Source organism: Phalacrocorax aristotelis, chromosome 3 (assembly GCF_949628215.1).
Source record: "Phalacrocorax aristotelis chromosome 3, bGulAri2.1, whole genome shotgun sequence".
Taxonomy (NCBI): domain Eukaryota; kingdom Metazoa; phylum Chordata; class Aves; order Suliformes; family Phalacrocoracidae; genus Phalacrocorax; species Phalacrocorax aristotelis.
This window is the reverse complement of record NC_134278.1, coordinates 24,612,194-24,636,543: the sequence shown is the minus strand read 5'-3', so window position 1 is coordinate 24,636,543 and position 24,350 is coordinate 24,612,194. Positions and strand designations below refer to the sequence as shown.

General features: G+C 35.5%; 1 protein-coding gene across 1 annotated transcript in view; it reads left to right on the top strand.

The window, feature by feature from the left end:
- CSMD1 (CUB and Sushi multiple domains 1) overlaps positions 1 to 24,350 on the top strand; it is a 1,237,849-nt gene that overhangs the window by 961,461 nt on the left and 252,038 nt on the right. Inside the window, exons 22-23 of the mRNA XM_075086937.1 lie at positions 6,304 to 6,473; positions 14,147 to 14,303. Of these exons, the coding sequence (XP_074943038.1) occupies positions 6,304 to 6,473; positions 14,147 to 14,303 (327 nt within the window). The remainder of the gene's footprint in view (positions 1 to 6,303; positions 6,474 to 14,146; positions 14,304 to 24,350) is intronic.

Below are 24,350 nucleotides of genomic sequence, written 5' to 3'. Positions count from 1 at the left end.
TTATAACAGACAACTCAGAAAACTGTAATGAAAATAAAGCATATAATTCCTCCTCTAAACCTTCTGTGTGTGGACATAGGTGGTGTACACTCAATAAGAGCATACCTTTTGAATTCTAAGGTGGATACTTTTGATTTTATAATAAATAAAATCAACTTTAAAAAGTGCACAAGATTCAAAAGCTGTAAAAAAGAATTAGATTAATCTGCTTTTATCTGCTTCCCACCTTTTGAAGCATAGAGCCAGTACCAATTAGATCTTTTTTTCTTTTAAAAGAGGATGAGTGTAAGGGACCTTGTCTTTTGGATGCTGTGGTTTGGCAGATTTTCATAGTTTGGCATATTTGAGAAGTGAAGAATCTGAATTGGAACCATATAAGTAACTGACATTTACAGAACAAATTTCAGTTAGTACATGCTAGTTTAAGCTATGTAACAAGCTATTTAGACGTGATGACAGTAACTTTTTAGTCACTAACAACGGAACTCTGCAGAAAGGGTTTGGGAGCTGAGATTTTAGAGAATTTGTTCTTCATTTAGAAACAAAAGCACAAACATCTGTAGCACTATGAGCACATTTTTATTTAAATTAGCTACATTAAATTAGTATGCATTACAGCTCAGTTACAACACAGTTTTGCTGCATACATAAGAGTGTATTCTTAAAGAAGTTAATCATTCCTTGCTGCATATCCTCAGCTAAGGTTGCACAGATATTCACTGAGGACATCAGAAAGGTATTTCCTATTCTTTAGTTACAAGTGCTTAAAAACCAATGTTTTATAACAGAAATAAAAACACATATTTGGTTTTTTTTCATGTCTGAATGTTTTTTTTGTAGTTCTCCTTCAAATTAGGGAACTAGATTAGCAAGGATGTTTTTAACGTGCATATTTAGTGCTTAGAATCTAATTCTTTTACAGTCTCAGTAAAGTTTCATATTTAAATTAACCTCACTTTTTACTTGTAGTCCAATTTCGATTAATTAGACCCCTTTAATATGAAAAAAAACTCTTAATTTTATAGATATTGTCAGAACACAGCAGGCAATATTTCATGTTACTTCTGTAAGAGTGTGCCCTTCTTTCTTTCTCCTGGTTTCAAAACAATTGTTTACAAGTTGCAACAATCCCGCTATGTCCTTCCTAGAGGAAAAAGAAGTCTCTCCTGTCCTGGAAAATGGAAGTTTTCTGTCATTTCTTATGATATCTAATGAATTATCAGGCTTTTGCTTTCATGAGATAAAATTCCCTACTAGTTTTCTTTATTTGTTTGTCTATTTTTGCTCAAAACAGATTTTTGTACAGATTCTTCATTGAAGAAAGTTTTTTGGATTACCCATACTTTGGTTTTTGCCACAAAAGATATTAAAAATATCTGAGTTAATTGAGATCAATATTATGATAAAGAAACAACTGGATCTTTTCTGTTTAATCTAGAGAGTGGATTTAGGTGTCACTGACCATACTGACAGCAAAAAGCCTGGAAACTTTGAATCAATTTACTTTGCACCTTGAAAATTAAATAAATTACTTGAGAAAAAAAGGAAGGCTAGGAAAGCAAAATAAGCAAGGGATCTGTATTACATCATAATGCATATTTCAGTGCTACATCTTTTTACAGCAGTTTTGAGGTATTATATGCACATTTTAAGTTCTTATTTTTATTGATATTTATTTTTTCTTTATATTTAAAATCTTAAATTGTACCTACATTAATACTATTATACTAGTCTAAGCACATCACATAATCTGGCAAAGACCATTATGAAATATATTCCCTTTCTTTAAAGGCTACAGCTGGAGGAGCTAGTCCTGAAAATGCTATTTACGTAAAGCATGTTCAGTTGATATGTTATAATATACCTCTTCACATAAATTCTCGCTGTTTTTTCCAAGTCAAGGTTGTGGGTCACAGTATGGAGACAGAATATCAACAGTAATTACTTTAAGATCAGTGAAGATTATTTCTCATGGCAAATTCTGTACCTGTCAATGTTTGCATAATTTGAAGACTTGTAGATACTAATACTGATACAGCTGATTTTTATCAGAGGAAGGGTGCATACAGTCAGTATTCAGTGAATTATATTTATTAAATGGAAATACAAGCAGATATGAGAAATTTTTCTCATGTAAGGGGCATGAGAAATCTTTTTCATCCCTGTAGGCTGGGGAGGCAGATCATTCTCCCAAGATGAGGGCAGGTCTCTGGAACTCCGAAGGAATCTGTAAGACACTTAAGTAAAGCAGTGGCATGAAAGAGTGAAAGAAAGTCCTCTGTAGCCAGAAACCAAAGAGCTCTTTCAGGATCATATGATAAGACTTGTTGTCTTAACTTGAGGTGCTAAAATCAGTAGTTACTCATAGAGCACATGTGCTAGATAAGGAAAGTGTCATGAAATCTTTTAAGGGTGATTGGCATTTTCTTATTTGTCACTTATCATAGGTGGATAAGCCATATCACTTCTGTACATAAAACTTCTTGGCTTGATCTTTCTTCAAGAATGTAACAAGTATGGCTTCATTTCCTTTGTTTCTGTAAAAGAATTTTAAATTATATCTGATGCCTCCTAGCAGAATGATCTTGCTGATGTGGCTAAAGGCTGTTGTTTCATTTTGCATAAAGAATTAAAGTTTAATTGGAGACAATGGAAATGGAAGTGAATATGGATATATTTTTCTAGTCTAGTAGTCTGGTACTCATGTGGTAACAGTGAATGTTGATTCATGGATTATTTCAGAATTTTATTTCCCAACTGTTTAATGTTTGAATTTCCTTAAAGAAGTGTTCCTCTCCCCCTGTTTAATGCCCTAACCATTATGCTAAAGAGGTTAGCCAACATTTGCTCGCTTTGTGACTAACTGATTTTCTAATCCCTTTATGTGAAACTGAAGTCATAGAAGATGCATGTTTAAATCCCCAGAGGCAAAGTGGATTGAATTTAGGTGTCACACATTCTGGCTGCATGTGTTAATTACTGTATAAAAAAGCAGCAGCAGTATCAGCTATTTTAGATATTTTTAAAGAAAAAAACCCATGCCATTTCCTATACTGCTGAGTAAAATATTAGGGCCCTGAAGGGCACAGATGCCTTTGACTGCATAAGCTTTTCCTGCTGACAAGACCAGACTCAGTATTGCTGTTGATGACTGCTCTTTTGAGTTTCTAGTCCTTCTTTATCTGTAGGGAGCTCATGCAGTTCTGGATTGCAGTGTGCAGGAATGGTTAGAAAAACACTCAAGTCCTTAGGGCATAAGGTCCTTTGTATATCTGGGAATTGTTCACAAATGAAAGAGATTTCAGGCATTAGGACCAGACCTTCAAAAACTCAAATGATCTGGAAAGAATCTTTCCATGGATGTGACCAATGTTTCTCTGAAAAAAATTCACCTAAATCTCCAGGCCAAGAAATTGGGGGGAGCTAATTAACATGGCTTTAACTTGATATCCTAATATTAGCAAAAAGTGGCAAGAAAACCTTAATGGGAACTGTGAGGGAGGGAAGTGGACAAAGAAGGGCTTGCATTCCTTTGGAAACCTCTTTCTGGGGGCTATGTCAGTGATATACTGACTGACATGAGATGTGCTAGGAAACTTGACTGGTCAGAGCAGATGAGCAACCCTTTGTCATGATAATGAAGGGAATGATAGGGCCTGATGAAACTGCATAGCTGTCAAATATTTGCAAGGTATTTGAGAAGGAGTAGCATGCACAGAAAACAGAATATGGTTGTATGGGATGGGTGGGAGGTGTATGAGTGCCAACTTGAGTTAAAAGTATTTTGCCATGCAATTGAATTTTAGTAAATAAATGTTCATAGCAGAAAGCATGTATGCTTCTTGAAGAATGTAGTATACTTTAGAAGGGTGGTAATATTATATTTATTTTATTTTGTCCTCATTATCCCTGATCTTATATGTCAAAACTGTTATTCACAGATTTAAATTGCCATGGTTTTGAACTTTGGAACATAGACTTATCGGAACAGAAAATTTAGCCAGTTCTAGATTAGGGAAAGCTCAGTGTACACTTTTCTATTACTACATATGTCTTAGTGGTTTACAGTCAATCACTGAAAGAAAATGTAGAACACTCTATGAACACTATGTAAGAAAACCCCTTTGATCCCATATGTTTTCTTATTTTCTTCTCTTCAGCATTTTGCTTCTATATTTTCCAGTTCTTTGGAGGAGAGAGATAATAAGATACCAATGCAGCCTAAGGGAACGTAGATATTTTTGCATGGATCTTTACTTGGGCAAACACTTTTTTGCAGAAAGCTTGTATAGAGTACTGATGTCATAAACACAAGAAGACATTGAGTAGTATGGATCTAAACATGACTGGCATTAATGTTGACATTGCTTTGAATTACATTTTATAAACTCTTCTAGTTCCACCTTCTTCCTAAAAATCAAAGACAAAAATGACTACATATGAACATGTACACACAAATATATATGTAGATATGTACATGTAATGATACATAACATGTATCACATATTTGAGAGATCCTTTACCAAAGAAGTATCAAAATAAAAATCTAGTTAATTTGTCAGTCTGCTACAGTTCTTTGAAACATTTAGACAAAGCAAAGTGACTTTAAATATGTTAGAAATACCTGGTGCATCCCACACTTCCCAGCAAAGGAAGAGTTCAGCTGTCTGAAGTTTGGTGGCAGGGGTTCTTATTCCCCAACACTCTTCTGCCTATTAAATATAGTGCATCTCAGGGCCTAAGTAAACTAGAAGAGGGGAGAACATAAAGCTCTACTTTAAAATAGCAAACAAACTCTATCTTAATGTGCTGAAACAAAGATCCTGAGCCAGCTTATTGGTGATTTCCTTCTTCCCGTTCCTAAGGGGAGCCCAAATGTAGAGTAGAAATAAGGGTCCGAGTAAGACTGTGCTTATCTCATTCCCCAGTTCCTTTCTTTGCCTCTTTCACCTTTCCTTCCATGCTTCCTCCTTTCCTCCATCCCTCCCTTCCTCCCTCTTCTTCTCCTTCTTTCTCTCTTTTTTTATTCAGTTTCATTGAAGGGAGGAATAAGCCATACCATTTCTCCCTGAATATGTTTAAATTACTTATTTTCTGATATATATTTCTGGTCTGTCTTTACACTGTATTTTCAAAATTATTCTTTACATGTATACTTGTTAAACTATACTCAGTTCTAACTTAAACTGTAAACCCCACACACTTCCAAAAATGAGTATTTAAACATTCTATGAACACTAAAATCCTATTTAAGAGGTAGAGAAAAAACCCAGATTTTTTTAAATCTATCACATATTTGATAAAAATATATGTTGATTTCCAATTTTACGTTAATTTATTATTACTTTAATTGTTATAACAGGTTTTTACCAAACTCTGAATGAGGTCTTAATGAGTTTTAGGTCAAAATCTATATTTAACACAGTATATTTTATCTTTACACTGAACAATGAGATATCAATATCAATCTCATCCATCTTAAAAAATGTGTAGATTATTATTATTATGTTACTGTGGGGTTTTAGAAGGTGCTTTTAGGCAATTTTTAAGCATTTTGAATATTTGTTTGAACAGTACACCAATATTATTTTCCATATCTCTGGATTATTTCATTTATGTGCTGAAATTTATATTGCACATTTCAAATAATTTTGTTAGTCTTTATTCAGAACTTAAACTGAGCCCGTGGGTTGAAACATACCCCTCTTCCTACACTTTATTAATTTCTTTACTGGAGAGCAATGACAAAAATATGTACTGAAAGTGTCAATAAGTTCTTACTACAGATGGCTGTGAGAAAGACTGACCTGCTCTTTACCTGGAAAAGAAGGGAGCTGTCTCCTTGGCCCTGACTGATGTCAGTAAATGTTGGTTTGGTTTTTTAGTTTTTTGGTTTTATTCATAGTGGAAAAAAATGTTTGAATGCTCTTGATGTTACATTTATTTGAAATGTTACCACAATAACTATTTCAACAAAACATCTAATTTTTATAGAATCTAGCTAACCTGCATTTTAGGGTTAGCCTGATGGCAGGACTAAGGGATAAATTGGAGGTAAAGGGAATTACATAAAAGCATGTAAGTGCACATAATAAATGTACCCAGTGAAATGCAGGAGATAGCAGCTTTGGTAGGGTTTCTAGGAGCTTGTCCTACAGATGAAATCCAATAGAAACATACTTTTCCTAGATAGCCTGTTAGAGTTTTCAAAGAGTCTAAATAGTACTGCAGATCACCCATGTTTTCTTGAAATGGATAATTCACTTTTTTTTTTTTTTTTTTTAATGTGTCTGTTTTCTTTAGCTGAATGTGGAGCAACTGTCTCTGGAAATGAAGGAACATTGCTGTCTCCAAATTTTCCATCTAATTATGACAACAACCATGAATGTATCTATAAAATTGAAACAGAGGCTGGAAAAGGGATCCATCTTAGAGCAAGGAGCTTTCAGCTGCGTGAGGGAGATATCGTTAAGGTAAAAAGAAAATAATTTCACTTTCTACCATTCTCAACATTGACATTGCATGAACAATGTACATTAAATTACCCTTTCAAATTTATGTATCTAAATTTTCAGAGGTAACTGATACTTAAAATCACCAAGTATTCAGAATTCAGTTAGCAATTTGCTGTCTGGGCCTCTCACAGCAACACATTTAACATGCTAGAAATTTCCATCTATGTTTCTAACTTGATTTGACTATTTTTATTTGCACTGAGTACTTCTCTCGAAGAGTTTAAAGATGTCATTGTTATGGATCAAATTTTGGTGGCCATACTCTCATCTATTTTGTCATCTTAAGAGATTCCTTATGTAAACAAGTGTGACAATTCAATTTGAAGTTATACATTTCCTGCAAAGTACAAGGCATTTAGAGGTGTGATGAAGGTGGGGAGAGAGGAAAAAAGAAAACCAAAACCAACCCAATCACTTCCTTGTAAATATTGTCTTTATTAATACAGACATTCATATCTTTGCTGTTATACCTGCTCTTTTTAGCAAGTACAGACTGGATTAGACAAAGAAATAAACAAAACTTTAAGAATCCCCAATGGTATTAGAAAGTTACAGTCAAAAGAACAGCATTTTCTCCATCTTCACCCACACAAACAGTGATAAGAAACACCTCCATGCTTGTGTGGCCACCATGTACATAAAACTGCAAGACCCTGGCCTATGGTTTTCCTTTTAGTTCAAAGAGAAATGAGTTGGTGGGCAAAATATGTGGTCTGTATTGTCCTTTGCTCTCATCTTCCATGGTCTGACAGTGTAGATCCCCAAAAGTATTTTTGCTCTGAACAGATGCAGCAGACAAGGAAGAACTTAATTGCTGGCTGAGCTGCTTGGATATGGTACATAAGTCTCCCACAAGCTTTGCCCGTATCAAGTTTATAAATAATTTAATAAACTACCTGAACAAAAAAAAAAATCTTAGAAAGCCCTAAACAAACATTCAAGAAACTCAATTATCCTTCAGAACATTTCGTGAGTAATGTCAAGCATACTTACAGACATTCCCTGGAGATATAAGAAAGATTTGTCTGAGAGAAAGCTGTTCTGTGCAAGCTGTTAGATACTTTCTTCTTTCATAGATCTGTTAGCACAATACTCCTGAGGATCCACAGGAAGCAAAGGCAAAATTGTGGTGATGTCTGTACTGCAAGGCCTGTTTTCTGTTTTGAGGGAACTGGTACAGCACAATTTTCACTCATACAATTAAAATCTCTTCCCCCATAGCCTCTCCATAACCTGCATTTATAAAAATAAAATATATTTCCTCTCCACTCTCATTCCAGGATGTCTTTGTATGTATTTCCATTGGAATCAGCCCTTGATCTAGCCCCTAGACTTACCCAGCCATTGTCTGGAAGACTGCCAAAAGAGGCAGGCAAAATCTTGACTGAAAATGTGCTGGAGATTGAACAAAATGTACAACTGAATATTAATGTTTGGGGTTGTGTCCTGGCTTTGTTTACATTAGTGGCTAAAGTATTTCTAGTATTCAGGTTTTATAAACTTGTCCATGCAGCTTCTGATTTCTTTAGTTAATCTATAGGAGATATTCTTCTAGACTCAAAGAAATGTTCTTTCCAGTCTTGCTGTACATCATGAGATGATACTGACTGACTGCTTCCCGCTAAAAAGCTGCTCTGTGATGGTTTAAAGTCTGCTAGCTGAAAGCAGAAAACATTCCGTCAACCTAGCATAGAAAGCCAGCATGAAGAATTTTTGTTTTCCAAAACAATGCCAGTTTTACCTTAGAAACATAAGAGTTACTTTGCAGAGTTGAATCAAGTGGTCCATCTAGCTCGGTATGCTTTCTCTGATAATAATGATAGGTGGTTTTATTTAGGTAAAATATGCAAGCTTGACCACTGTCTGTGCTCCATTGCCCTTATGCTCCGCCAACATCCACAGCTGTTGGTGTTACACCACACTTTGTTGTCTCTTCCATCTGCTACTGATATGTTGTCTTTGAATTTTGGTAGTCCTCTAAATTAGTTGATACTACTAGAAACTTCTTCTATGACAACAAATTCTGGAAGTTCACTATGTACTGTGTAAAGAAGTAGTTTCTTTCATCTCTTTGAAATCAACATCATTAATTGATTAATGAAACATCAAGTTTCATTAAGTACTCCTTTGCTCTAACAATACAGGATTTGATTAATAGTTTTGCATTCATGTTATCTAATACCTTCATGATTATGTAAATCTCATTCCTATCCCTGCCCAGCCTCCTCCTGTCCAAACTTAGTCTCTGCATCTAAAGCAGATGCTCCTCAGTAATTGCGTGTGTCTGCACTTTCACAGCTCTACTCTGCCCTTCTGTGCATGCACAGACCAGAACTATACAGAAGACTCAAGAGATGGATACTACAAGACAGTACTATATACAGAGCCCTTTATTTTTTACAGACCTATACGGTACTATATAAAGTCTGCTAACTTGTTTTTAACCTTCTTCAGTCCTCTACAAACTTTCATATTTCAGTGCAACATCATCTACAGGACTAATTGTCAGTTTTGTTCATATACATGTGGAGTGATCTCTTCTCCTTCATACAGGGCCATATATTTGTCTTCTTCAATAATTTATCAGAGGTTACTGTTGCATTCCTTTTCCATTTTATTTTTAGAGTTTTTCAAATAAATTAGCCTTTTTAGTATCAGTTAGGAAAAAGGGAAATATCTTACAGACTACAGCACCTAATTTTCCAGCAAGAAAGATGAGCTAAAGCAATATTTTATTTTATTTTATTTTATTTTATTTTATTTTATTTTATTTTATTTTATTTTATTTTATTTTATTTTATTTTATTTCATTTTATTTCATTTTATTTTATTTTATTTTATTTTATTTTATTTTTTCCCTAAAATGATTCAGAAATGGTACTTAACTGTGTTTGTATGCTTCAGTTATAGACTAGTTTAAGCAAGTACAGGCTATCTGCTCTCTCCCTCCTCCCTTTCCTGTCCTGTTATGTATGGGAAGGACATCTGACCATGTGAGACAGAAATAAATTTTCATGTGCTCTGATCAGATCTACAGTCTGAGCAGTTGGGAAATTAAGACACTCTCCGAAGGCTTACCTTTCCCACAGCTTTGGCAGGGCTATGGACTTCTGAAGTTTGCTTTCTTTCCTATCTGTACCTTAAATATGAGCAAAATATATTATAAACAGCAGCCTTCTATCTTGTGTCTCCACAGAAGAATGCCTCAAGACTGCCTTTCAGGTAACTTGTGAGGGATGCACTAAGGCTTAAGAATATTTATAAACCTTGGTCTGAAATATAAGGTGTTTTCCCACCTGAATATCTTACTCTGTTTTTAAAGAAAATATGTATGTATGTAATGTTGTACTGGGTGCAGGTGCCCTGGGGGCTGCAGGGCGGGCTCTGTGAGGAGCGGCCGGGGCTGCCCCGTGCCAGTCACAGCCGGTTCCAGCCGGCTCCAACCCACCCACCCCAGGGCACGGCCGCAGCCACGGTGGCGGCACCTCGGGGAAATGCATTTAAGAAAGGGCAAAAAATGCTGTGCAGTAGTGTATGAGAAAGAGGAGTGAGGAAAAGAAAGTGTGAGAAACAATCCTGATAAGGCCAAGGTCAACTCATCATTAATGTCTGACAAAATATGTAATATCACTAATTGTTTGAGGTAGGATCACTAAAAATTCCATGAGGATGTAATGAAAAGATTTGAGAATATACATAGGAAGATGTATAACAATGGCAGGAAGCTATACAGGAATTATTTCTTAAACCATGAAAGCCATATTTTAAAAGCATTTCCCTTTGGGATGATTTTACACCATAAAGTTCTCTGCAATTAAGGAAAATTGAAAAGTTTAGTTGTAAGTAATTTCTTTTTACTGTCAGAATGAGAAACTGGAATTTAAGAAAATCTAGCCAGCATTTCCTTTTTCTTCAGGTGACTGTCTGTTTTTACATTCCCAAAGCAGGTGCAGACACATTAGCACCATTACTAGAGCATTTCGCCTCATGAATAATCATAGTACTGTCCTCTTCTCTTGCCTGCATATTTTAATCCCAGCAGTAGAGCAAGCACTTCCCTTTTAGTTCCTCACAAATGCTTAGGTGAAATGGGGTGTCCCTGAGTGTTCTGGCTACATTTATCCTAGTGCTCCAAACAATGCTGTGATCATTCCCCGCTGCCCCCGAGGACAGCTTCCCCGGCTTTACTACATCCATAACTTTAAACTCTCTAATCTTACAAAACAAGGTGGCTCACTCAAACTGTCTCTCAGAAACAGTCCCCGGCCTGCACAGCTGCTGGACTACTTACTGCTTGCTCAGGAAAGATTTGTGAGGGTGTTAGTAAGTCTGCATTAAATGCGTGCCAAGGATTTACTGACAATAAATACTGTGCAGACAAGTTGTAGCGACTGGACTCCTACTCTGGCACTGTGTACTTGCTTTGAAAATATAAATCACCTTCAGCTGTATATATTCAACTAAGTTTACTGTTGGCACAGGTGAGAATATTGAGACTGGATACTGTGGCTGTGGTGTGTAGGGAATAACACAATTTGCAAGGGTATTTCTGACATCAGTAAGACCGTGTGTAAGATGGGTCAAAATTAATGCTTTCAAGGAGAATACATGCAGGTTAATTACCATAAGTTATGGGCAAAGCTTTTTATAGCTGTGGGAAATCCTGAACTTGAATTAGTGGGAAACAAATCTGAACTCAAATAAAGAAATAGACACAGAATCACGATTTTGAGGCATATGGAAAAACTGAGTACCTGGATTGTTTATTTTAAAGCTTACCCTTTCTCACTCACTAACATATCAGCCTCCCAATCTCCCTGCTTTAACTCTCACTTGAAACTTCATAGTTCTTTAAAGTGGCTACTTATGGTGAAATCTTTATAATGCAATCCCCACAAATTTGTTAGAGGTAAGAGGGAAGCCAGAATGTAATTTCATGTATTTCATCTATTTATCTAAGCAAACCTTTTTTCTTCAGGGCAGAGAAAATAGTAATTGTAGCCATGCAAATTGTATTTCACACAGATTCTCCTAAATGAGTTAAACATGTGCACTATGTATGAGTTGATAATGTCTAGACTAGTGTATTAAATGTGTTCTCCGGCTCTGGAGACAGTCACATATGACAGAACACAATGGTTGCACACAAGCTGCCTATTGGGAATGGCCCTTGGCCCACACTGATTACCAAACAATGACCAAGATTGTTAGGGAAAAGGGTTTTTCTTTCCCAGGGGTGGTTCAAACAAGTTATCAATATAGACAATAGAGACTCATTGCTTGTATTTGGTCACTAACACTGTTTCAATTACTAGAGTAGACATGTACCTACTTATGTCTGTAATGTTAAGAATAGCTGGAAAAGTGTCACCAGCTGAAAATTAACACACCTTTTTTTACAGCTCCTTTCACATGACCCATCTTAGCTAATTTTTATTTCTCAAACCAATGTTTTCGTTTGTGTCTGGATTCATCTTTGGAGATACTATTATTTAACTTGCTGATCCTCAAGTAGGAAGAGTGTCTGTAATAGTCAGTGAGGTGGTTCCAATACCACTGGAACAGGATGTCTAAGGGACAGTTGTGGTAATTAGCTGTTATTTTTCTCTTTAAAGATGAATAAAAATAACTTTTTTAACATAGATAATATTTTTTATTCATGAAAATTAAAAATACATCATTCCATTCAAAGTAATATATCTCAAACCAAATATATCTCTGTTTTTTCCATAGTGTGTATGATCAGAGTGTTATTAAAAAATAAATCTTATGGTGAATGAATGCCTATTTACTTTGTACAATAGATTTCCAGCTCTGATAAATAAAGTGTAATCAGTCTGTGGAAGTGATCTGTAGTTCTGGCCCAGGACAATGGTAGGAGCTTGGAAGCATTTTTTCAGATATTCTTAGCACAGCTTAGTTATATTTCTGCCAAGGGGTAGACATTAAGTATGTGTTGCTGCTCACATGGATCTTAAATACAATTGATTGTGTCTTCTGATAGCTCATCAATGTGCTCTGATATAAGACAATCTTTGCCTTAATAATAAGGACAGAATGTATTGTTCTGTCAATGGTTAGCATAATAATATATTATTTTTCAAAAGCTTCTTTTAAGGCAGGTAATTATATCTGCATATGTTTATTAAACTAAATTTATGGTTTTATCCCAAAAGATCTTTATGCATGTTGGTTTTATTATTTTATTCTGTTCATGTCAGCACTTGAGATGAACGAAGTACTTTGAAGATATTCACCTATATTAATGGTATGCTGGTATTTTCTTCACTGAGAAAATAGCTCTGATTTTAACTGTTGGTCATCATCCATAAATGTAGTTGCAGTGGTCTGTCCTCTCAAAAAATATATTTATAAATTTCATTAATAGATCTAACTGGACATTCAAATAGGAAGAAGTGTCTGTGACTCAAATGTAGCAATTTAAATTGTTAAATAGATCACTGCCTGCTTCTGGCTGGAATCAGTATAAATCCTCACTGTACTGCAAGGACTGAGAATGGAGGGATGAAGATCCAGACCTTACGATATTTACTGTAATTGTAGCTTTTGCACTAATTATCTACAGTCACTCTAGGACTTACAAGATCAGGGTAAATTATCCTTTATATTAGAAACTAGCTGTTCAGATTCATTACTTGCTTTTGTATAAGCATCCACATGGTGTATTGTATGTGTTTTGGAAGTATGCAACACACCTCATATTTGCATATTTTTCCACAAGAAAGTACAGATGATTTATTTAATTTAAAGAAGCAATTAGCTTTTGGGTTTTTTTATTCCTGTTGAGACAAAAAAAAAAACCAAAACAAACCCAAAACCTACAGGAGACTATTTTGGTACTTTATGGCTGTCAAGGTTTTCCAATAAGCAAAAATATTTTTTTCACCCCTACTCAACTCTTTGTATTTGTCATATATTGGTGAACAATTAAAAGGAAATTCTTATTCATTCTAGGATCTGAAAAATCACAGAGGTTAATATTGTTGATTTTGTCTCCCACTGAAAGTTTTCAATAAAGTAACATGATAAATAAGAACATCTCTACACTTAGTTTGGAAATAGACTCACATATCTTTTTTAAGACCTATCTTTCTTTGTTAAAACCTATAGTAAAACAAAAATTACTGCAGGCCCAGAGGCTGAAATAAAACATGACAGATTGACTTTAATACCTCAGTTCTGCTGTTGATATCTCCAGACAGGAGAGAACAGAGTAGGCTGTAAGGGTTTACCTCTTACAGCCTTACTTCAAAGGAGATTTCAGAAATTAGACTTCTGTTAACCTTTGTGAATAATCGTGAAAGATAATCTGAGCTTGTGAAACCTCAGAAGATAGAGTCAAATATAAATATTAATTTAATTCAAAATGAGGTAACAAAACTGAAAAGGAAAAAAGACTATAAAACACCTTAAGGGTGACAGAATATTTTATATGTCACTGAACTGCATAACCAAGTGGTATGTAACTCACAAAATAGAAACATTAACTTTTTGGAGAAACTATTGGCAATGCGTAGCTATATTTGGAAGTATTGTATAAGGATAAAAGAACAGTTTTAAAAAATTTGGATTTGATGTCCAATTTCATGGTATTATTCTGTTTCTACAAGGTGTATGATGGAAAAGACAGTTCTTCACGCTCTCTGGGAGCCTTCACCAAAAATGACATGTTGGGAGTTATCCTTAATAGCACCTCTAATCATCTGTGGATAGAGTTTAATACCAATGGATCTGATACTGATCAAGGATTTCAGCTCACTTACACAAGTAAGTAGCTCACGAATATGGTCTGATTGACTGTTTTGTGGGGAAATGTGTATTTCTCGGCTGCAGTGATTTCTTTCTCATTGAATGGTGAAGATAATTTCCTAGAATGTACTGTGGTTAGGAGACTAAATTTTGCTTATCTACATGGCTGGATAGGTGTCAGTAATTTAAGAACATTACTAAAAGCAAAATTGTAACCTTTCAAATTTAAAAAGCATTATTATTTTTAAGACTTAGCAATGGAGTTTGAAAAGAGTAAATTGTGACTTATGTGGGTTGAATACCTTAGTGTTATACTGTAGCAGAAAACTTATACAAAGCCAGATTTTTAAACGAGAACATTCAATCCCTGAAGTCAAATTAAAAAAAAAAATACAAATGAGAATTTATAGTGCACACTGTTAACATGTCCTGACTTGTTGTCCGGATCAGGGTGGAGTATGCTGGAAGGAGACCCAAGTGAAGAAGTTGTGATGAACCGTGCACTTGTCCCACAGTTTGACCACAATTAATTTAAGTAATTTGGCTGACAAAAATATGAGTCTTTTGGGGAGATAACTTTGAGGATAACTAGTTTGTTTCCAACACATACAAAGTGATATTTTGTCCATGTTTCAAGGAATCTCTACCAGGTTTCAGGGAATCTCTATGTTCCTTTTGCCTTCAATTTATTGCCTTTTATATCAGCTTCCATGAGCTCCTGCTAAATCCAGCAGGGCACCGCATACTGTGGCACAGAAATTAAATCGTAGCTCTTTCTAGTACATCTGCTGGCTTCCCTTTGGATTGGACCCAGCTGTGGAATCAGCCGAAATCATTCACTTTCCCTTCTCTCTTTCTGCTGAGCCTGGTAAATCTGAAATTTTATCATCCTACCTTTAGTGTTTTTTTCTTACAAAACCATAAAGGAAAGGAAGGTTTCTCTGGCTAAATGAATGTATGAAAGCGATTCCTTTGTTTATTTTTTTTTTAAATCTAGACTTTGTATATTCTTTCATTTTGTTTCAGAATCCAGAAAGAACCACCAGGCAAATCTACTCTGATTTGCCTACAGAGACTGTATAATTTTTCCTTTGAAAAAAGGAACAAAATATTTGTTTTAAAAATAATCTTATTTTAAGGGCTCTGATTTCAAGGGACTTGAATTAGTTCCTTTCAAATCCTGCTACAATGATCAGTTCCACCTACCATTTAGAAACATCATTTTAGTTAAAGAAGGAATTTTTCTTAATTTCTGCATCCAATAGCTTGATTTTGTTACACTTCAGTTCACAATTCTAATAAGATTTGCTCCCATACCATATTTTTCTATGTAAGTTAACATATGATAATTCATGTCTTAAGGATTTTTCTCGTGCCTGTTTGATTAGTTTTGAACCTGTTTTCTATTCTTCCAAGTATTTTCACATTTTCTGAAGTGTACAGGCAGAATTTGACAGTCTTCTAACAGTAATCTTAACAATACTGTGTACAGAAGCAAAACTCACTGTCCTATGTCTTCATAACATTTTACTTTTTTTTTGCTGCCAAACATTTCATTTAATATATCATATGTGATCCATTTGCAGCAGTTCATGTTGAAATGTTTATCTGTAATGACTTTTCCTCCCGCTTGCTCTCACACAAGAGAGTCCCCATTTATAAATACAGTCTAATCCTTTACTTTTCACATGTATTTTCAGGCAGCCAAATTCAAGATAATACATTTTGAGACAGTGACCATCTAACTAGGCGATTTCCATCAACTGTAAGAAGAAAACATGTTCTATGTTATTTCCAAACGCTTCAGTGTGGGACATTTCACCATTTATAAATTGATACAAGCAGAAGATACATTCTTTTGGAATGCTTTGAAAATTGGCTGCAATTCTGCCTCTCATTCTTTTTCTGAAGGAGTCCAATCCTAGCAATATTTTAAACATTAGATGTAACAGAACTTTATAGTCGTTATTTGATGCAATTGGAGTTTTTGGTGCCGTCCCAATGCAGTTACTAAACAAATGCATCCATTTTGCATTTGGTAAATATATCAAACCCAAAATGATAATTATCTGTTTGGATTATTCAAGGTGTAGTTTACAGCTGGAATTAACTTCCCTGAAACATTACTCTGCAGTTTATTTATTCACTTTTCAGATTGAAATATAATGCCAGATACTTTAAAATCACTTGAAAGAAAACCTTAGAAAAGTGTTAAAATGTGGTCTCACTGAAGGAAATTAGAAATATATATGCTGGAGTGAATGATATTGAATAATGAATATGAATATCATAAGACTCTTAGAGCTAGGAGAAGTGATGGTGTAAATCTAGTGGTACATCAATTCTGGTTATTCCATCTCTGGTTGCTGAGTTCTTGCTGCCCACAAGGGATACATCAACTGCCCTTAATTTTTTATCTTTGTAGTACTTTTCTTCCCACTGATGCTATTGAAATTAAGGTTAGTGCAGCTTTGAAGTTTGAATTTTAGAACCATTGCAATGTGTTATTAAAAAGACTAACTTAAAAGTTTACACTTTCAGTTCTGTGCAACTACCTTTCCATCTTTTTTAACATTTTGAATTCTGGGGATGGTGATCAATTTACAAATATGACAGAAGAAAAAGCTAATGATCCATGAGAACAGAAATGTGGATAAAGAAACTTTTAGTTCTGTTTTCAGAATCTCATTACTGGCATAATAAAACAGAAGTCTATAAACTCAGAATCTGAGTTGTTCATATAAATTGTAGAAAACAGAATATAAGCAGATATTAAAAGGAAATCTATAAAGGATCCAAGTTCTAATGAAATATGCTATACAAAAAATTGCTTCAGCGTAAGAACAATACTGACTGGAAGCTAGAAATTATAGTAGTTTTATTCTTTGATCTATAACTACAAGACAGTTTCAAGGAAATGGATTTAACACAATGGGTAGAGAGATTTTTTTACTGGAAAGGGTTATGAAAAAATCTGTACTCTTTCTCAACTTAACTCTTTTGAGAAACTAAGAAATATTTTGATTGAGGACCAAAATTATAGTGATTGTATTTAAGGAAACTGCTTCAGAAAAATCAAGACAATAACATTTTGTTAATATTCTAGCCTGAAATTTGCAGGGTAAGTATATACAAATGAGAGCCAATTAAACTGTAATCTGAGCAACAGATGAATCTGAGTCTACCAGAGGAAAAAAAGCCAAGAGAAACACAGAATAATACTTGTCTACTTCATGTAAAGCAAGTTTATTAAAAGCCACTTCCTTAAAATTTAGGTGTAAATGTTTTAAGATGGATAAAGGAAACTGCTTTTTTTCACTTACAGTACTTCTACATTGGTGTCAGAGGGAATGATTGCAAACATTGATATCTCAGTTCTGTGGAAATGGCAACATAAGCTTGATAGGACTAATCTTTTTACCTGAGGATGATCTCAGGTTTCAATAGATTATTCCATCTTAAATGTCTTTTATATACTAATGAAATGGGAAGTAAGAGAGTCTTTCAATATGAGAAGTTAGTGAATTATTTTAGTCTTAAGAATGGAGCCAAAATTGTACAAATTTTCCTGTATATTATTTCTTACTTCTCTCAAACAGAGCTTGGAAAAATAGCAAAGCTTTTCTTTGACCCCCTACCCAGCATATTTTTTTTCTTTTAACTATCATGGGAAGTGTTTGTAAAATCCAAGGAACAAAAAAGGACTTTTAAGATGGCTTTAATTCCCTATGAGTAGAGGGCATCAATAGAGATGTGCATGTAAAAATATGAGTTTACACATGTTGTAGCCACAACTGACTCATGTGACAGTTACTTTTTTTTGGTTGAGAAAATGTTCTTTCATAATTTCAGTTTTATAATTTGGGTTTAGTTTTGTTTTTTTTTTTTTCCTGTCCAATTAGAACTTTTTTCCCTGATATACCTCTAGCTTTTGTGGGGAAGAAAAGGTGTAGCCATAGGCAGTCCCACAGCTAGACCTACCTTTCCTGTTCTCTGCTCAGTTAGAAGATTTGTCCATTCTGGTATAAAGATGCCAGAGTTTTGTGCTGTCATGTCAGTAGTATTTAATGTTAAACTGACATTCAAATTAAAATGAAATCTTATTGATGCCACACAATGACAGGCAGTAAAAACAAAACACAGCTGTCTGGTAAAAGTAACAGACTGCAACTTTAAATAAGGAGCAATGCACTACAGCCTCTGAATAACAAACAGGCAGTCTCCCTCTGGTGTCTAACTGATCCCTTACCACAGTCCTGATGCAAGAGGAGTTTTAACAGTGGCTCTTTTAATTCATCATGTGGAGAATTGAACTTATTCTCACTTGTGTCACAAGTGCTTCCTTGTTACTGTTTAGTCCTCATTCCTTGAACATAGTCTCATTTTTCTTAACTATTGGAAAAACAAAAACAGTCCCTCCACACTTTTTCATACATGTCATACACAAATGTTTAGTGACACTGAGTACTGCATAATGCAGACTACTATGTAGTCTGTATGGAGTTGTACAGTACACAGAGTATTCAGCACTATACTGTACTTCCACAATGACTACTCTTAACTCTTGTGAAGATAACTTGTACAGTAATTTCACTTCTGTCTTATTTGGTCCTCATAGATGTCAGTGCAAAAATTACTTTTATGATTTCTGTTTGGCAGTAGCTGTGTTGTTTTTTATCTTTTAAAGACATTGCCATTTTATGTATGTGTCCAACGTTCATGGAAAGAAGGTAGAGCACTTAAACAATCTTCAAAAACAGAGGCTGCAACAAACAAGGCAGTGTCTGTGCTTCTTGTTCAAATATTTGTCCATCCTTGTTTTCTCAGTACAAGTTCCCACACAGTTGAGAAGAAAACACTTTTTCCCTTCACAGTACCAGCTAGAACTCTCAAAACTAATTTCTTCTCATGGTGCCTGAAGATGGGTGTCTATATTCATGCTATCATCCACCCATGCTCTCAGAAAGTATGCCAGGGTTGTGATGTGTAAGGAACTTCACCACTATGTAGAATTGCTCTTTGGACTCTCCTCCAGCCTGAGGGCTTTTAACAAGTTCCTTGCACTGGTGGTTGTCTGTCTGACATAGCATGAAGTTGCCCTCAGTCCAGACATCTGCTTTTTTAGGAGCAGTTTATCTAGCTCTCTATGGCAATTTCATGGTTCCTCAGTCCTGTGCAGGATATAATAGAAGCAAAAACTTAACTTATCTGCAGAATAAGCCTTGGAGTCCATTGTAATGTGTCAGTGGAAGAGTCCACCCAGGAATACTGATGGATATTATCTTAGGGAACATGTCTGGCTGAATTGGGCCACTCAGCAGTATATTCTGCCTCACTACAGAGTCCTGTGTGTTTCAGAAACATGCAGAACTACTTATAGTCTTTATGAAGTCCGAAAACCATTCAGAGATTTGTGGTATACCCTGTAGCCAGGTTTTATCTTTCTGAAGGCCTTTCACTCACCAGTTCCTGATTTGCTGCTATAGATTAAAAATGAAGTTCCGTGTTAGTTCCTCAGCACTTGTCTTTTATTTGTATCCTCCATTTCCCTATGATGTGAAATTAGATATTTTCCTGCACTTTTGAAATAAGATGGAAATGAGGGCTGGAGAAATTCTCACTAAGGCTTCGTCTTTTTGAGAGTGAAGTTATGTGGACTCAGATTTTAACTTAATGTTAACTTCCACCAATTTTGAATCCATGACCATTTCTTTCACTGAAAACAGAATTCTGGGTGACTATCTTTTCTACTGGAAGAGTGGGCAAGATTCAAGCCCTTGAACTGTGCTCAGCTCCATAGAACTTGCATCAAACTCTAGTGTTTCTAAAAGAAAGCAGATTTAAGATTATACATGGATAGATTTATTTTTTTAAAATGTACATTTATTATTTTTATTTACATTTATCATCCTTTATATTTAGCATGATTAGTTAGCAGTTTTACAATACTGTTTTCATTGGTCTCAAGATATACTTTTCAGTTTAAGAAAGGAAATTTTGAAATACATTTCTCAGAAATGATTCACTGGTTTGGCATTCATACTATTCTGTTATTTTGAAAAACAGTGCCAATTTTCAGTTTAAGTTCTGGGTTACGAACATTCCCTACTCTTACATCTTTCAAGATATAGTGAAAGTAAGTGCATGGAAGGTGAATCTGAATTAGCATAAACTAAATTTATATAAATGGTGTAAACTTGGAAATTATTTTGAGAGAATCCTGAACTGAAATTTAATTTGGTTCATTTCCTAGTCTACAGTAATCAAAACGGTTAAAAGAATGTCAGTGAAAACAATGTTCAGAAACTGCGAACTCAGTCAATTATTCTAGAACACAAGCAGACTCAAATTCAGAAATGTAGTGGCTTTGCTTCAGGCTGTATAGTGTCAGTTGAGCAGAACAATCCAGTAATTGAAAAGAAGCTCTTACAGTTTCCTTTCAGTAACTAATTGATGTAAAAGATCTGTTCCAAAGAGAATCTTCACATGCTGCAGCAAAAATTAAATTAAAATAAACAAAAGGCAAAAATTATTAAATAGGTATGTCTTAACCTATACTTTTATATATATATATTCACAGGTCATTTTAAGAGCAGTACAATTATGTGACTAACCCCAAATTAATATAAGCTGTATTGCATGAATAGAAAAAACTAATCTAAAAGAAAGTCAAAGTTGCAAATTGAGAAGTGAAGATTTAATAAATGCCAAAAGAAAGGTTAGTTAGAAATTGGAATTCAGTTCACTCCTGTACAAAAATTATAATATCCTGTTTAATAACACGATCACATCATAGTGTCTTCCCTCCTTGTCCATCCCCATCCCTATCCCCGTTCCCCATTCCCCCCCTCCCCCCAGATAAACTGCTTTCTGCTTCCAATGTATTTATTACTTACATAATCTGGCCACATTCTCAAACCTATGCTTCTCCTGTGAGCGGAATGAAATTCCTGTTCAGGGCAATGTGATAAGGGAAGATTTTTTAAAAAAAACTTATTCTGTGAAAATCAAAAGGTTTAACGAGATTAGGATGAATTTGCATTCAGTTTTAAAGCATAGGAAAAAAAGCCCTGAATAAGGCAGTCAGATTTTCAGTACAGAAGTCTTTACTAGGATTTTCCATTGTGGTAAATTTCAAAACATCAGTGGTTTTGCTTTTGTTTTGTTTCTTCTGTTCAGAATGAAACCGAACTTCAGTTTCATAATCTGATTCATTAAATACTTCCTCTGTATGGGCCTACCTCACAGAATAAGTAACACATCAAATTGTACACTCTAAAAATAATTTGGATAAAATTAGGATTTAGGGAACTGGTGTTCAAAAAGACTTAAACTTTACTTTTTTCTCTATTTACATGTCATATTGTGGCTTTTATGTATGTTGTGTTTTTCCCTGCAACCAAAGTTCCCAGTGCCCCAAAATTAAAGAAAAAAAAAACCCTTATCTTATTAGTAAGTGGGCAGAAAACAGAAGATATTAAGAGAATTTATATTGAATTAAGCATTGTTTCATATAATCGTATAGTCTAATCGATATTTTTAGAGCTATACTTTAAAGTTTTGAAACTTTTTGGCAAATAAGCAAAGTAAGATGTCACGTTATGATCTTTTTTAAAAACAAAAAGTGATAGATTAATACAATGAACACCATTTTATTTAGTGAATATAAGCATTGTGTTAACCTTTTACTTGAAAAATTATATTATCACATGCTTTGGAGATGAAAATGCTGGCATGGTGATGTTCGTGCCACAGTTTGGCGTTTTGCCTATCTTAGGAAAATCCTACCAACTTTGCGAATATATAAATCTGTAGCTAAATAGATTTTGTGTGAACAAGTCCTGCCTTAAGAATGAGTACTACAAAATATTTTTTTCTTTAATGAGCACTCTCAGCAGTCCTGGATAGGATGGAGGTGAACAGTTTGTTCATCTGTACTGCGTTTGGCTGGGATGGAGTTAATTTTCTTCAGATAATGCTGAGCAGTGCTTGCACAGTGTCAGGGCCTTCTCTGTTACTCTGCCACCCCAGGCAGGTAGGCTCAGGGTGGTCAAGAGGGTGGGAGGTGACACAGTGAGGACAGCTGACCTGAATTAAACAATGAGATATAGCGTACCATGTGACATCATGCTTAGCAATAAAACTTTGGGGAAGTTTTTCTGAAGTAGCCATTGCTTGGGGACTGAGTGAGTATCAGTCTGCTGGTGACAAGCAATTGCTTTTGCATCCCTTGTTTGTTGTGATTTTTTTTCCTTTTTCTTTTCCTTTACTTACTAAACTGTCTTTATCCTGCATTTGTCTTTCTAATTCTCTCCCCATCCCACTGTGAGGAAGTGAGAGAGCAACTGGGTGGGGTCTTACCTGCCAGCTGGGATCAACCCACCAACTATCCTGTGTTCTCAGTGCCTACTGTCTTGTAGATAGCCTGAGAAAGTGAGGATAGAGCTGCTCGATTACAATACCAAGGGAAAAAAAAGCCAGACTTGGAGAGGAGGGAAGAAGAGAGAAGGAAGGGAATAGAAGAGCACCTCTCATATTTCTGTGTCTGCAGCTTGGAATAAAGGAAGCTGCAGTACCAAACCAAGGATACTTCAAGAGAAGTGCAGCAGGCAAGAAGAGCACTCTGGGGTATTGGGAAAGACGGCATTTGAGACAAAAAGACTAGGATGCACATGTAAGAGAGACAAGCAAGACAAGCTTTCCAAGAAACATTGGAAGCATATGGAGAGGAGGATTGAGACTGCATTGGGAGAAGGAGGCTACAAGAATGAAACTGAGAAAACAAAGAATCACAAAAAACACAAAAAATACAACAGTAGTGGCAGTCTCTGATAGGAGTATAGGCTGAATAGTCCATGATTATTAAACTGTGTTCTCCAAAAACGCTTAAGGAAAAGCCAGGTTTCTGTTTGAATTAAAATATGTGTATTGCAAATATACATACAGAAGATGAAGAATATTTTTGTAAAAAAGCTCTCTGAACATTTCAAAAGAAAAACATTTTATTTAGTTTCCAACAATTAGATAATTTGTTGTTCTTAAATCACTGAATTATCTCTCTGTGCATGGAATTAGTAAGATAAAAGATGTTAACTATTTCTCATTTTCAATTAAGGAAAAAAGAGATTTTATATGAGGTATCAGAACATGTGAAAAAAGGTAATTTGTTAATGGTCAATTTCATTTGGTTCTGACAATTGCCATTTATAGAATCACAGAATCATGGAATCATTTGGGTTGGAAAGTACCTTTAAGATTATAAAATCCAACTGTTCAGTGAACACTTCCAAGTCCACCACTAAACAATGTCCCTAAGCACCACATTTACAGAGCTTTTAAATATCTCCAAGATGGTGACTCAGCCACTTCCCTGGAAAGAATTTTCCGATGCTTGAAAACCCTTTCAGGGAAGAAATTTTTTCTAACATCCAATCTAAACCTCCCGTGGTGCAAATAGAGGCCATTTCCTCTTGTTCTATTGCTTGTTACTAGGGAGAAGAATCTGACCCCCACCTCGCTACAACCTCCTTTCAGGTAGTTGTAGGGAGCGATAAGGTCTCCCCTCAGCCTCCTCTTCTCCAGGCTAAACACCCCCGGTTCCCTCAACCTCTCCTCAGAAGACTTTTGCTCCAGACCCTTCACCAGCTTTGTTCCCATTCTCTGGATATGCTGCAGCAATTCAATATCTTTCTTGTAGTGAGAAGCCCAAAAATGAACACAGTATTCAAGGTGAGGCCTCACCAGTGCCGAGTACAGGGGCACAATCACTCCCCTACTCCTGCTGGTCACACTGTTTCTGATAAAAGCCAGGATGCTGTTGGCTGCCTTGGCTACCTGGGCACACTGCTGGCTCATGTTCAGCCAGCTGTCAACCAATGCCCACAGGTCCTTTTCCACTGGGCAGCTTTCCAGCCGCTCTTCCCCAAGCCTGTAGTGTTGCTTGGAGGTGTTGTGACCCAAGTTCAGGACCCGGCACTTGGCCTTTGGAATCTCATACAATTGGCCTCAGCCCATCGATCCAGCCTGTTCAGGTCCCTTTGCAGAGCCTTCCTACCATCAAGCAGA